Source organism: Takifugu flavidus, chromosome 1 (genome assembly GCF_003711565.1).
Source record: "Takifugu flavidus isolate HTHZ2018 chromosome 1, ASM371156v2, whole genome shotgun sequence".
In the NCBI taxonomy this organism is placed as follows: Eukaryota; Metazoa; Chordata; class Actinopteri; order Tetraodontiformes; family Tetraodontidae; genus Takifugu; species Takifugu flavidus.
Genome location: NC_079520.1, coordinates 6,557,462 through 6,573,222, shown reverse-complemented (window position 1 = coordinate 6,573,222; position 15,761 = coordinate 6,557,462). Strand labels below are relative to the sequence as shown.

Here is a 15,761-nt window from a genome sequence, read left to right as displayed (position 1 = left end):
ATGTCCTGGGAGAAAGCAAGGGAGAGGCTGTGATGGATGGGTGCATTTGACCCATGCAGGGTAGAAGGCAGAGACGCTCCCTTCCAGATGAGACAGAGCTGCTGCCCCTCTGCCCAGAGCAGCCCAGCGTTGTCAGGGGGAGAGGAAACTCGTCAAGCTGCTTCCGTCAGTGCTTCTATCACTTGTGTCAAAACAGATGCTCTACATATTCAACAGATAAATCTCACGTGGCGGGAATACAGAAACTCCAGCCAGATTATCCAGACTTTGTGGAAGGACTGATGTTAGCCCCTATAGTAGGCCCCAAAAAAGCTTTACAGTCGCTTCTCGCAGCTTATGGTGATGTTAATGCTGCATAAACACACACACACACACACACACACACAACACACACACACACAACACACACACGCACACACACAAAATTGTCATTACTGCTTAAATTCATTAATTATGGACACATTTGGTGACATATAGCCCCATTCTAAAAAAAAATAACTGATTTAAAACACAAATAGAAACATGAAGAAACATTACAGTAAAATAATGACAATTTAGCCGAAATTCAACTCAAAACATCTTATTGATTATTTTGCCTTTTGCTCATTTCAAATTCCTGATGCAGTGCTTGGCTTTCATTTGGATCTCTGTACTTACTATATGTGTAAATGCAGATTTTTTACAATTTCCAAATAATTTTCATAACACTTTAAAGGTTTTTTTTAATATATACAAAAACAGGTCACCTTTTTCTTTGAATCACAGTGGTAATGCACATCTACAAATGTAAAAAAAATAAAATCCAATAAAAGCTTTTATTTCCTTAATTTGAGAGGTGTATTTTGTGTATAGCCACAGAGATCTTTGTTAAAATGTGTATTTCAGCCCTCACTCCTTCATATGCTGTAGTATCAAGCCTCTCAAACATCAAAACAAAGCAGGGTAAAGGTGTTAGTGACCTATTCATAGGTCAAAAATTACATGCTGGAAGCCCTCTGATGTCAAGCCATATAGAGTGGTTGATGGTGTCAGTTTCCAATTCAACGCTGCTGCTCTTATATTTGTGTTTTAACACTCGTTTGATAAAAAAAAAAAATGTCTAATGCAGAACCTTTCTCAGACTTTTTTAAAATTTATAAACGATAACGAACGAATATAAATTGTAAATTAGCTGTAACTGGTAATTCTGAGAAACACGCCCATACTGTTTAGCATGGGCATAATTTAGACATAAATTATATATCCGGTTCCAGCCGTGGCGGCGTCAGTGAACACGTGATCAATTATACCGACGTCACTAAGCTGACGTTTGCGGAAGTCATGGCTATCCTGTTAACTCAAAACCATAACAGACGAGATGTTTTCATGTAAAAATACGTAAAAAAACGGGAATCTTCGCCGGCATTGCTTTATTTAACAATTATATAATCAACCCGTGTTTGTTTATCGACTAAACAAGAGCTCAACCTCGACCGAGATGGAGGTAAAGAGTTTAAGTTCAGCAATTAGCTTTAGCCACAGTGCATTTGGAGTGTCTTTAAACTGACAGATAAAATGATGCTAAAGCTCCAGTCTTTGTAAGATCATCTCTGTGTTGAATTGTTAGTGAACTCATTACAAATGTATCTAGTGAGCCAGGCTGTCATGTCGCTACCTGCTCATTCAGTGGAGAATACTCACTAAAATATATCTCAATGTTGGAACTAATTAAAAGGCGCTGAAGAAGTTTCTAATGTCCTTTCTCTGGTGTATTTAAGCTAAATTTCTCTAGTTTGACAAGAACGATGTTGACTTCTTGACAACCTAATTTACCCTTATACAGTATATGAACTGAGTAAAACGCTTCTCCTCCATCGAAGTACTGTATATGAAAAATGGAATATATTGATGATTGAGTACCTGGTCATATCTGCCAAATTTGAAAGTGTTTCATCTTGTCCTTTATCAACATATAATGTGTAAGATTATGCACACAATACTCTTTCAGCTAAAACTCTTTGATTGTCCTTACCTGACTGTGTAGCTAATATTACAAAGGAATAATAATTATTAACAGCACTAAAATTCTTCATGATTATATGTGTTGAAAAATGTCCTCTGAAATTTCTCTAAATTTCTTCATCAGGATTCTGTTGGTGGAGAATCAGAGTCTGTGGCTCAGTCTCCAGCAGGTGCAGTCAAGTCAAAGGTATCACACTTGTACAGGAAAACATAGCACATTATTCTAAATGTGATTTATTGTATATGCATGCATTAGTATATTTGTGCTTTTCTTGTTATTTAAAGCTGGACACCCTGTCAAAAGATGATCTCATCAAGTTTGCTAAGAAGCAGATAGCTGGCATGCAGAAGATGAAGAGTAGATGTGCTGGTCGGTATAAATGATTGCTTTTAAATTTTGTTAGTTTGAGTCTGTGGCAAAATAATTGTGGGCCTCTGTAACATTATTGCATACTCCCCGAATATTCAGATTTGGAAAAAGAAATTGAAGTCCTAAAACAGCAACCCAAAAGCAATAGTAGTGGTTCAGATGATTCCACTCTCCTAAAGGTTTGTATGTAGTAATGACTTTTAAATTACTTATGCATCTGCAGTCAACATTTTTCAAGTTCATGTGAATTGTGTGTTCAAGGAGCTGACTGAGAGGATGGATGCATTACTGCTGGACAAGGCAGAACTTCAGCAAAGTCTTGTACTGTCTCGCAAAGATCTTGAAAACAACAAACAGAAATCAAAGGTGAAACACAGAGAGACAGACATAAATTGAAGCACAGCGTGAAACAATTTTGGTCGTCATGAAACTGTTGTTACAACAATCTTTATTTGTCTAGGAGGAACTTGCAATGCTACATCAAGAGCTTGACAATGTCAAAGAAGATAACCAAAGCAAAATTAAGACTCTAGAGAGCAGCATTGAGAAATCCAGCAGTAAACATCAAGAAGAAATAGCTTTTTTCCAGAAACTATTGAAAGAGAGGGAAGAAATTGACAAGCAGAGGGAGAGTGAAAGAGAAGGGGAGTGCCTTGCTGAACAGAAAGCCAAGGTGAAGCACACATACACTCACATTACTTTGGTTGATAGGCGAATTTTATTAAACTTTACAAGGATTATTTGAACTCACTATTGGTGCCCTTGTCTCAGGTTAATAACGCATGTCTATACATCATGAATCCCATCATAAGATGGATAATTTAACTGTTCTTTTGTGCAGGATAAACTAGCAGCTCTACAACAAGAGCTTGACCAGGTTGTCCAAAATCACCAATGTAAGATTGAGATGCTAGAAAACAGCATCAAGGAATTAAACAACAAACACCACGAGGAAGTAGCTTTTTTCCAGAATCTAGTGAAAGAGAAAGAAGAAATCCACCAGCAGAGAGAGAGCGAAAGAGAACGTGAGCATGCAGCTGAGCTGGCCAGTGCAAAGGAGATCACTGAAACACTCCGTCGAAGCTTAGAGGCTCAATTGGGAACCCTTCGAACGCAACTGGAAGCCACCCAAGAGCAAAAAACACAGGAGATTGTTGAGCTGCAGGAGGAGCATCAAAAGAATTTGACAGAAGCCCAGCAGGAGGTGGAGAACCTCAAGGAGGAGCTTGCCCAGATGAATATGCAGCACGAGGAGGAAATGAGAGCTTTGGAGGAGGACTGTGAAGTAGAGAGGGAGCGTCTAATGTCAATCCAGGATCAGCTGACGGAGCAGCTTGCGCTTAAAGGTACGAAATAGACTCAATTATTTCAGTAAGATAGTGGTTAAAACAATGTTTTCAGCTTATTTTCTCCTTTACAGACAGCTACCTGCAAGATGTTAAAGAGGAAGATGAGGACCCTGCGCTTGGGTCAGGGATAGCCAAAATGCTTGAACTCTCTGGCCTCAGTCAGGTGGACTCCAGTAATTGTGATGGAGAAGATACTGGAAGATCCAGAGCTGCTCTGGAAGAACTTCAAGCCCAGAACACCATGTTAAAAGATGAGCTCACACTGCTCAGTAATGTGAAGGATGAGCTTGAGGCCGAACTGGAAAGGACCAAGGAGGAGTTCCAGGTGGAGAGAGAAGAGCTGGAATTCAAAATCAATGAATTACACATGGCTCGAGAAAGTCTTTCTAATGACAGAGCAACAACCACAGAATCTGAGGTTCAAGGAGAGGTTCAGCAACACAGTGAAACGCATAAAGACCAAGAGGACAAGCTACAAAATGAATGCTGTGAGCCACGGCTGCTCCTTGGAGACGGACATCACTTGACCCTAGAGGAGGCTGGAGCACGGTGTGAGGAGCTAACCAGAGAAAGAGACTTAGCCCTGGCTGAATGTCAACATATGAGGAATATACTGCAAGGTGTGGAGACAGAACTGGGTGAGAAAACAAAAGATTTTATTCAGCAGTATAATGCAATGAAGGAGCAGAGTGCAAGTACTGCACAGGGACTCCAGGACAAGCTGAAACAACTCAAAGAGGAGAGGGATGAGCTGCTGGAGGGAATGAGGAGCATTGCAGAGGAGAAAAAGTCTCTGATCACAGATGTTCAAGACCTGAAGGTAAAGCTTGATGCGTCAGCAGGTGAGGACCAGAAGCTCCAGATTTCTGTACAGGAACAAACAATGTTAGCTAGTGAACTGAAGCAATCTGTTGAGGAATTGACCCAAAAAAATGAGGAGATCCTTTCCCAACTCCAGACGAAGGAAAACACGAGTCAAGATTTGAAGAATTTAGTCCAGACTCTGACTGTAGAGCGAGATCAGATCCAGTCGCAGCTCCAACATATGGAAATGGAGATGCAGAAGATGAAGAGTGAAAAAGATAAAGAGGTTCAGAAGCTGCTGGAGGAGAAGGAGAGTGAAGTGTGCTCGATTCGAGAGGAGAAGGAAAAGCTATTGCAGAGCCTCCAGAATGAAGGAGGGGATGTACAGCAACTAAAACAGGAGTTGGAAAAGATGGAACACTTGAAAGAGGAAATAGAGAGAGGACAAGAGACAGTTTCTGCTTTAGAGCAGAGTGTGAGAGACCTCTCATCTGAAAAAACTATTCTCCATCACAAACTAGAAGAAATAACTGCTTTGCTCTCTGAATCACGTGACTCAAAGGAGGATTTAGGCTCCCGTTTGGCAATCCTCGAAGCTCAGTTTGAGCAGAAGATATCTGAAAATAATGAACTGGAGGAACAACTTAGTTTATTGAAAGAGGAGACAGAAAAAGCCACTGCCACCATTGAAGCTTTGGAGAAAAACCAAGCAGAAGCTCTAGCACTCTCCAGACAAACTGTTGATGAACTCCAAACTCACATTGTTGAACTGGAAAAAGAGAGGAATGGTCTAAGAAATAGCGTTGAAGAAGCTCGAGGGGCTTTAATGTCAGAGGAAGCAGAAAAAGAACTGCAGGCTCGCATCCTGGACCTTGAACAGGAGAGGAACATGTTGAGAAACAATCTGGAGGAGGTGGAGAGGGATAGCAGTGGGCTGCAGCGGGACCTGGAACACATGAAGGTGGTCAGTGAGAGGATCATCGAAGAGAACAAGAACCTGCAGGAACAAAATTCTCAACAGAAGGAAGAAAAGGAAAAAGAGATGGAAAATGTGGAAAAAGAGAGAAAGCAGCTTCAAGATCAGCTGACAGAGAAGGAATCCCTTATTTCTCAGATGAAGAATGAAATAGCTGCTCTCCAGGTTAGTAGAGCTCATAATATGGCTGCATTAGACTATAATTGTAATCTACTCATCCAAACCTCTTCTCCTGTAAATGGTAGATTTCAGATGCTACAAAAAGTCCTGTGTGATGTGTGACTGTTGTATAATTTTAGTATTTAGCATTGTTTTCTATTCTTCTCAGGAATCTGCTGCAGAGTCTGCTGCTTCTGAAGAAAACGCAGCCAGTCAGAAGACAGATAAAGCAGGTAAACAGGTTACACTTGGAACGGGTTCACTGTGAGTTTTAAAATCAGATCATGCTAACGGTTGCTTCTCAGCTCTACTGGAGGAAGAACTCAAAACCAAAGACGAGAAGATGAACAAAATGAAGGCAGTGGCCATCAAGGCAAAGAAGGAACTGGACATTAGTAAGAAAGAGGTAGAGTTTAAAATCCAAAACTAACTGAAAGGATTAAAAATCACATCTTTCCACTGATTCCTTTGTGGCTGATTTTTATTTCAGGTGGCAAGCCTCAAGGAGGAGGTAGAATCATTGAAAACAGAGAGGGAGAAAACAAACAGCTCAATGAAAGACATCATCCACGGGGCTGAAGGCTACAAGGTAGTAGATTTTCTCTGGGAAAATCTGAAAAAATCCCATTTTTTTAAACATTATGTTACATTTACATTTATTTACACTAAATTTTCACTTCTTTAGTGTGACACTCAGCTAATTCTACTGCAATGATCAACACTGGAGATACTAAAACCCAAATCTACATTAGTGTGAAAACAATGAAATGCCAGTTTTTAATCATCAATTTTGCACCATTTTGCTAATTGGTAAATAGGAGCCTACTTCAAACAGATATTTAGCTTGACATCCCTCCCAGAGGCCTCCTTCAACAGACTGTGGTGCTTTATGGCTGCCTTCCCATTAGAGAAGAACCACTCTATTGTGTCTAATGAGAGCTCTGCCTAAGTGTAAATGTGGCTGATATCTAAGGCGCGTTTACCATCGCTGAGCTTTTGTTTTGATTTTAAGTGTTTAACGAATGTGTGTTTGCTTAGAACCTGCAAATAGATTATGACAGGCAGACAGAGCAACTGGATAAAGAGCGGGAGAAGGTGGAGGCAGCGGAGAAACAAATCACAGAGCTGACCAAACGACTCAGCAGTGCCGTCGCACAGGTAACAGATATAGGCTCAGTCCAGCGCATCACCAGGAACCAGCACAGTTATAAGTCTCACAACTGCTTCTTTCATAACTCACTTTTCATCTGATTTACAGCAGCGTTTTATTCCACTATACTTGACAGCATGATGCCACAGATAGCTAATATGACGTCACTGGCTTAGCTTGGGAGAAAAGTTGTTTATAGAACCCCCCCTCCTCTCCCTAAACTCATAACTGTTTTCTTTACAGTCAGAGAACAACAGGCAGGTAAATGGAGCGGAGTATTGCCTCCATCTGCTGCATGCCAGCGCAACGTAATTCTCTTAGACACAAGTGTACTCATGTGAGTGTTCATGAGTCTCAGGGGGTGACAGGCAACGTCAAAGCTAGTCGGGGATCTCAGAGCGTCTGGACATCTCTGTTTACAGATCATGGTTTTGGTGTGTGGCTGACAGATGATGGGAAGTAGCTGCTGCTGTTGATTTGGTTCAGTGTTCCTTCAGGAGAAAGCCTTCAGAGCCTGCAGCTGTCAGATTTGCATGAATGATTTTCAGATTGATCACGTGTGTTTGTGGAGGTGTAGAATGAATTTTTTTTTTAAGTATTTTTTAGGGGGGAGATTTGAAAAAAAGGTTTCTCCTCATAAAGCATATTTCTACTCAAGTACAGTAATGACACATTATTTAATAGTACTTTTGCTGTTGCTGCTGCAGCATTTCTACTTTCTGCTACTTTAACTGTTCCTATATTCAGAAATAAGTGTAGAAACAGTACGTGTAATGTGGGCAAAATAAATGGTTAAAAATAAAATAAACCAAACTCTTATTTGCAGGGACAATGTCACAATTTATACATTTTATGTTTTGTTTTTTTTTAAATGTTGGATCTACCAGGAATTATATTCATTGTGTACATTTAAACAATAGTTTGAATTCTAGGATGAAAATGTAGCAACTATATTCATATATTTCTTGTTTATTTCCTATCAAATCAATTGCCATTGTGGATAAAAGAAAATAGATTTTTGAAAATGGCACAAATTTCCAAATCCAAACAAAATGTCTAGGTGATGGCTCTGAAAGATTTTATGTGTGTTTATGACCTAACAGCTCATTTGTCCTTTTCTAGAATGAAGCAATGCATAGTGAAAAAGAAGACTTGTTGGCTGGAATCGAGACTGTCAGGAGCACATTGAGGCAACTGGAGACCCAAAACCAGGAGCTGCAAAGACAATCAAACAGCTATGAGCAAGATCTGCTGGCAGAAAGAGCTGTTAAAGAACAAAAAATGAAGGTAGAAATAAAGAGAAGTGGATATTTTCTGTTACCGGTCAGAGGTCCTGACAGTTGTTGATCAAATACTAAATAAGTGTCCTCACCAAATCTACCTCATAACACTTACGTATATATACTTTAAATGCATTGTATGTGTGTGTGTGTGTGTGTGTGTGTGTGTGTGTGTGTGTGTGTTCCAGGACTTGTCATCTGCCATGAAGGAGGTAGAAGAGCTGACAGCCCAGCTCCACAAGCAGCAGCAGCAGTCTCAGCAGACTGCCCAGGAGCTGGAGCAACTACGCAAGGTGCACACATACACACACACACACACACACATTTTTTCTAACACATACAAACACACACAGCTCCTCTGATACTAGTGTCTCAGAGGGCCAGTCCAGTCAAGCGGCTGGACTGGTGATGGCCAGCCTGCAGCTATGGCTGCAGCTCACAAAGAAAGAGAGCAGCTGTAGCCACCAGCGCTGGAACTGCCGGGGTTTTTCCATTAGTAGATATTGTACAGCAATATACACGCAAGCTGCCTTAAGGTCTTACTGTGGCATTTATGGACATTGTTATGACCCAAAAAATTGATTTTGTTTTATAGAAACACAATTATGTAAATTTGAGTATATGCTTTCCATCTATTCCGTTTTTATGAAATCTCATGCATTTATTCATAAGCACATGTCAATAATACTTCCAGAAAAATCTGTACAAGAGATGTTCCCTTGACTATGATGTTTGTTGGCACTGCCTCTAGGAGGCGCAGCAGAACTCTCTGCTGGACATGGAGATGGCTGACTATGAACGCCTGGTAAAAGAGCTCAATGCCAAACTCTCGGGAAAAGATGAATCCGTGAAGGAGTTAAAGGCTCAGATATGCACAATGACCCAGAGAGAGGAAACACTCAAACAGGAAATAGGTTTGTATTTACTGTCTAAAGGCTTTCACATACAAAGTGAATAAGAGTTACAGTGTCATAAAGTGTTATTTTTCTGTCTTGCTCATTTGTGTGTGTGTGTGTGTCTGCGTCTGCAGAGGCTTTGAAGTTGCAGCAGGACCAGGGGGAGGAGAAGACGTCCAAGATAAAACAGTTGCTAGTGAAGACCAAAAAGGATTTGGCTGATGCCAAGAAACAGGTGTGTGTGCGCGCAACCATTTGGATAATCTTTGGCTGTATGTTGCATAACTGCCTTTTAATCTCAAACATTTGGGCCTTAAAGATGTTGGTTGAGTCCATATTGTTTGTTCTACATCTGTCATATGTACGTGCCTGCTTGCAGGAAAGTTCCCTCCTGGTGCAGCAGGCCTCCCTGAAAGGAGAGCTTGAGGGTATCCATCAGCAGCTAGAAACTTCCAAGGTAATAGAAAGCCCCCTCTCTGCTTCCACTCTTTGTAGTTTTAAAAACCAGCAGTTGGACATAAGTTGCATACGCCTGTGTCTGTGTGTCGAGATTGAGATGTGCGAGGTGACAGCTGAGTGCCATCGACTGCAGGAGCAGCTCAGGTCTGCACAGGAGCAGCAACAGAAAACCAGCAGCTCCCTGCAGCAGCACATCATCAGCCTGCAGCAGGAGAGCGATACTCTTAAGGTATGTCCACACTTGCATGCTCTAGATGTCATTTATAGCCTATGAAATAGAACAGGTGAGGTTTTTTCATCTGCAGTGAATTTGCTTCAAGGCTTGTTTTTAACAGAAACTGGATTCATACTGATTTCAGCAGTTGATTTAAATGTATATCAACATCTGTTCATAGTTCAGGGTCAATCAAAGATTTATTGGGCATCTTCTGATTCTAGGCTGAGCTTGCAGCAACGACAGGCGAGTTTGACAGTTATAAGGTCCGAGTACACAATGTGCTAAAACAGCAAAAGAGCAAAACGACCAACCCGAGTGATGGAGATGCTGGTAAAATAGAGAGGTGGGGATTTCCATTGTACTGTCATATATTCTGCTGCTATAGTCTTTGGTTCCCTGGATTGGGATTTAAGAAGCTAAACTTTAAGCGCCTCTTGTTTGTGCGTGTTGTGTCTGGCAGAGAGCAGTTGTCCTCTCAGGTAGAGCTGCTGAGATCGAAGCTAACAGAGAGTCAGCAGAACCTCCAGAGCATCACTGCAGAGCTGCAGCAGCTCCAGGCTGAGCATGACACTCTACTCGAGAGGCACAATAAAATCCTCCAAGAAACCATTAGCAAGGAGGCTGAGCTCCGTGAGAGGTGCGGTCCGAAATGCTTATCCACAACATATATATATTTTATATTTCTCATTCTTCTTTCTGAATGAGGCTTAACCAAGAATCTCTGAACACTCCCTCTGTTCTCACCTCCAGAGTGCTGTCACTGCAGTCAGAAAATGTTACTCTGCAGGCAGATCTGTCTCAAGCCCAGGCTGATCTGTCGTCTCGGGTTGAGACCCAGCGTCAGACCTACAGGGAACAGCTGAGGAAGCTGCAGGATGACCACAGGACCACTGTTGAGACTCTGCAGGGTCAGCTGACACGTGTGGAGGAGCAGCTCTTCCACCTACAGAGCCAGAACAGTAAGCACTCTCGAGTTCCCCAATCAGCATATCTGTAGGGGGTGAAGGGTCAAATGATATCGATAAAATGATGCAAAATGTGATATCTTCACTTAATACATAGAGATCCCTTAAAGAATGGTGAAAGTTTTTATTTTGGTATTTTCTATGGAGGTAATGATGGGAGCAGTGGTGCTTTTACCAGAAGAGCTGCAGCAAAAGCCCATTCATCACCTCCCACACATCTGCCCTTGTGGTCTCAAACTTCGTTCATTCAATTCACTTGAAGTAATGATGAGGAAAGAGTGTGTGTGTGCACAGGCGAGTGTGTGTGTCACTTCATTATAGCCAGGTGGTTTTGAGAACTCTTGGCTGTTTTCCCACCTCTCAATGGTGCAAATGGCTCACTGTGACATCTGGAGAGATGCATCATTAGCAGCTCACACATGCTGGCCAGAAGAATCCCAACATACAGGGCTGAAGTCATATTTTAACATATTGTACTGTAATGACAGTCAGTGTAGTTGCACGTAATTTGGTTTCAGGGGTCCTTTTGAGCAGACGGGCCATTTAATTGCTAGACAATATTAACCTTGCATACAGTTTGTCTGTGAATCATTAGTAACAGGATGCTGCTTCATACAATGTCCAGTGATTTATCTTGAATGTGTCACGTGGTTTGTTAAGCTCGCTGCAGATTTAATTAGTTCTGCTGAAATCCCAATAGGGAGCAATGCTGCGTCAGGAGCATAACAAAGCAATATAGGCTCCAGTCCTGACATTCATCCAACTAAGCTTTTTACAGGCCTCAGGCTTTTAGGAAAGTATAAATGAATTATTATAAACTCCTATTACACCACAGAACAGTGTGCATTGTGCACAAAAACATATCCGACATAAAAGACGGACTGCCTGGATGGAGGGAGGGAGAGCTCTGGCTAAAAAAGGACAGTTATTTACTGTCTGGTGTTTTGGCTAACTTTACATGCCATTAATCACAATCATGTCTATAGTCAGCTTAGCGTTTCCTTGCTTGTTTCCCAGTTTATTCCAGCAACACAAGGACCAAAGTGGTCTAATGCCCCCTCATGTCAGGCTGAGGTAGAACACTGACATAATGATCCAGAGGGATTGGTTTCCTTCTGCACCTTTAAAACTAAAAAAAAAACAAAAAACGGAAAAACGGTTTCTCTGAGTTTGTCGTCAGGACTGCGGTGTATCTAAATTAGAAAAATGACGTATTTTCTTTTCTGCTTCAGTGTTGGTCCAGTCTGGGCGCAAGTCGCTGTCATCAGACTCTCAACGGAGAAACACCGATCAGAGCCAGTCGGGGCTGGGAATTATGGCCCTCAGTGACCTCCAGTCCATGGCCAGGGAAGAAGGCGAGGGTATGGAAACCACTGAGACCGAGAGCCTGTCTCCCGCCGTTGCACCCCTTACCTCTTTTGAGCATCTGCTCACATCCCCGGACCCCAAACAAGGTACGTTTGAAAGACGACCTGCAGAATTTGATGTCATTTTGACCAGCGGGTTTCATCACAGGGAAAAGCAAAGCAAAAATAAGCATATTTTCAGTGTGACCGCGGAATTCCTTCTACAGCAGTCTCTTTTTATCTTGATCTCTGTTTGCCTTTTTTCTCTAGAGCCATTTGTGTGGAATGTGGAGCCTACCAAAGAGGAACTGACTCAGAAGTTGAATACAGCCACACGCAGTATGGAACACATGAACAGCCTGTTGCACGAGACCGAAGCCACCAATGCTGTTCTCATGGAGCAAATCACTGTATGTACACAAGAAATAGCACACAACCTCAAGAGTGTGAGGCTACGTGCATAGCTGAATTTCACATCACCGCATGTTTATTGTGAGAAAAATCTTTGTAAACACAGGTAACAGATGATAGCCACAAAACAAAATTTAAATCTTGAATTTTGTGTAGCTAACACAGTGACATAAGCCGCTAAACTGATCGGTAAGCCCCAACAGTAATATCAAACAGCCTAGCATTGTTTATGGTTCCTTCCTTGTCCAGTAGGAAGTAGAACTTGTGTCCTTTAACCCGGAGAGGGATGAACGATGGAGACTCCTGCCTGTGGGCGTGACAGGCTACCTGGGAGAGCGGGACCGTTATCCGCTGGCCCCGGCCTGATCCCAAAGGGGACTGTGTGGCCACTGTCACCATCCTCCCACCTCTGTGCAAAATCACCTGGTTGACGGAACGTCGGCAAAACAGAACCCCGAGTCCCAAGATACTTGCCCCAATGGCCAGGCAGCCTGCCGTGAATCCGTACCTCCAGGTGTTCGTTCCGAGGTTCATCTCAAAAGTCCATATCCCGGCCAGGCCTGCAGAGGTGGGGGTGGCTGCTTTAGCCTTCCCTTTCGCGCCCCCGGTGTCCCGAAGGCCATTAAAGGCAAAATGTGCCAAGTATGACCAGAACAGAAACTGTCCGCCGCAGAAAAAGGCGAGGAGCCGGAAGAAGCGCGTCCTGTCGTGCTCGAACAGAGTCACATCTCTGGGAGGCTGCGCGGAGGTGCAGAAGCTGCGGCGGGCAGCCAGCGGGGTGTTGGCTGCATCGAGACGGTGTTTGGGGGCGAATAGCCCGCGACACACACCTGCTGACCCTATAAGACGTTTCACTACGTCAGACAAGGTCGCCTTGGACTGGTCCGCTGCTGGTGTCCACCGGAAGACATGTTGCTGAACAGTTGCCTGCTGACACTGCTTGATGTAGCACCGCGCAGTCCCGCTGAGTAAACGCCCCAAACCCATCATCTTCGCGATATATTTGTTCAGATGTTCCAAAACCTTTGCGTTTTAGTACAGTCAGATTTTTGTAGTTATTTCACTAACTACATTCCCCTGACTGAATAAAAAGCCGCCATGTTGTGACGTATTGTAGCAACGTACGGAAGGCGGTGATGACCAAACTTAATCAGAACGACCGCAGGACAAAGTTTGCGCTTTTTTAAAAGGACATTTTTACACCCACAGGGCCATAATAATTAATGGGGTTGCTTTATATTTAAAACCTAATCTACTTAGTGTAATTGAGCATGTCATTTTTAAATGCATTTAATGATATATTTTTCATTTTCCAAATTTAACCAGCTAAAAATGGTTGCAGTATGTAGTTTAAATACATGTTTGTCTTATTCATTTTATGGTGTTCAAATATTCAAATTGGGTTTTGCCATTATTTTACATTTATCTGAAATTCCACACTTTAGCTTTTTCACACTTTTTCACACTTCATGGAAACTCACAATATTTAGCGTAAGGATGTTTAAACATTCGGTTTTTATAACCCCATTTTCTTGGTAATTTCCTCCTCCTAGCTGTTGAAGAGTGAGCTGCGTCGTCTCGAGAGAAACCAAGAGCGAGAGAAGAGTGTGGCCAACCTGGAATATCTGAAGAATGTCCTCCTGCAGTTCATCTTCCTGCGTTCTGGCAGTGAGAGGCAGGCCCTGTTGCCTGTCATTCACACAATGCTGCAGCTCAGTCCAGAGGAGAAAAGTAAACTGGCTGCTATTGCGCAAGGTATGCAATAGATAAAGGCTGTTTTTATGTTTTGATTTAGAACAACAAAAAAACAGTGATTCACAAAGACTCCATTTTTTTCTCCAAGTTACTGAAGTGACAATAAAATTTTAGAATTTCTAATGTGATGTCCCATCAACTCCTTCTTGCAGGTGAAGAAGAGGGGTCTGGGAGTCGGGGCTCGGGCTGGAGCTCTTACCTCCACAGCTGGTCTGGGATCCGATAAGCATCATATTTAACATAATGATGGAAAACTGTGGCATTTACAAATTGTTTGCAGCACATCGCCAAGGAAACAAACAAAGATCAGATGAGATCTACACCCAGCATGTGTGGTAGGCATGGAACCAAAACTTCCAAAATGACAGGAGAATTAATAACATAAATATAACATAATAAACTTAGCTGTAAGACTTTCTTTTTTTGGTTTGCATTTTGTCAAAGACAGAGGGCAGCATTAGCACTTTTAAAAGGATTTTGAGTGGGATTTCAGGGAGAAGATCCATGCAGCCTTCATAGGATCATTATTTTGGAGATTTGGTGTTTTTCATGGGTTTGGTTGACCTTTTAGTGTTTGGTGGTTTATTCCAATTAAACATGGTTGTGTTGATGGTTTAAGAATCAAAAAATAGATTTGTGACTGAATTTCTGCATTGTTAGATTCAGGACGCATGATTTGACAGATGATTATTCTGAGGTTCTGAGGTTTAATATCCTGTATCATTAACCACCTGCTTGTCTTGATTCATGTTTTTTTTTTTTTTTTTTTAAAACAAAACGGGATCATTTTAGTGCATTCCTTGTTTGGGAAATCTATCAAGCAGTTGTGCTGCTTTCTACACACTGGATATCACCACAAGAAACATCCATCTACATTTTATCACAGATAATTTCTATGGCAACAATATCACCCAAAAGTGTCCTTGAAGACGCTTTTTCACCTCACCCTTTTGCAATGACCTTGACCTCTGACTTTTCCGCTGCACACAACCACCCACTTTGCGTTCACATTCTCACTCGAGTCCTTTAATCTCATTCCAGTGGCAGCTCTTTGTGACCCTGTCAGCACAAATGAATGTATTTGTATCTGAGGCTTTTATATTTATGATGGTTTGTGTTCATAGAGTTCAAATTGCTTAAAAGAATGAAAGGACATTAACATTATCCTAATGAGTTGATCTTCTTCACTGACCTCTGGGTATTTTCAACCATAAATAAAGGTAAAATATACGAAATTGTTTGGATTTTTTTTTCCCTCTCAAAATTCAGTTTTCATTACACATAATGTGATATCTGGCTAAAGGACCAAAGTGATCAAATAAATGACACAAATCCTGTTAGCGATGATTAAGATAATCAAAACATTAACTTTATTTTCAGGGATGTGTATTGAAGAAGGGGAGGAAGTGTTTGGGAGTTTCCTTTTAAGGAAAAATATGTGGTTTCTCATGTGACGTAGGAAGGAGGAAACAAGAAATAATAGCTACTGTATGTCCTTGTGGAAGACAAATAAACACATCATTATCCCATTTTTCCTCCCTCTCGACAACAACTTCTTTAACGCTGATGTCCTGTTATGCAGTAGTTCCTGTCGTTTTACCATTTATCCGATTTATTTATTCT

General features: G+C 41.7%; 2 protein-coding genes across 3 annotated transcripts; one reads left to right on the top strand and one right to left on the bottom strand.

Moving 5' to 3' along the window:
• The first annotated feature begins 1,298 nt into the window (after positions 1-1,298).
• On the top strand, positions 1,299-15,373 carry LOC130523367 (GRIP and coiled-coil domain-containing protein 2). 2 transcript variants are annotated; one of them, XM_057028636.1, is made up of 25 exons: positions 1,299-1,483; positions 2,126-2,188; positions 2,287-2,371; positions 2,471-2,550; positions 2,633-2,737; positions 2,832-3,044; positions 3,213-3,717; positions 3,792-5,665; positions 5,829-5,892; positions 5,965-6,065; positions 6,150-6,248; positions 6,698-6,817; positions 7,932-8,096; positions 8,278-8,382; positions 8,841-9,003; positions 9,120-9,220; positions 9,365-9,442; positions 9,536-9,673; positions 9,883-10,004; positions 10,122-10,298; positions 10,412-10,620; positions 11,859-12,080; positions 12,243-12,382; positions 13,937-14,138; positions 14,291-15,373. In XM_057028636.1, the coding sequence occupies exons 1-25, from the start codon at positions 1,478-1,480 to the stop codon at positions 14,362-14,364; spliced, it is 5,211 nt and encodes a 1,736-aa protein (XP_056884616.1). In that variant the 5' UTR covers positions 1,299-1,477; the 3' UTR covers positions 14,365-15,373. The 2 variants fall into 2 exon arrangements, with proteins under 2 accessions (XP_056884616.1, XP_056884605.1); XM_057028625.1 differs by having other exon boundaries at positions 5,941-6,065.
• tmem223 (transmembrane protein 223) lies at positions 12,438-13,493 on the bottom strand. Its single transcript, XM_057028671.1, has one exon. It carries the CDS (start codon positions 13,371-13,373, stop codon positions 12,561-12,563), a length of 813 nt encoding a protein of 270 aa, XP_056884651.1. The 5' UTR covers positions 13,374-13,493; the 3' UTR covers positions 12,438-12,560.
• Positions 15,374-15,761: the final 388 nt, after the last annotated feature.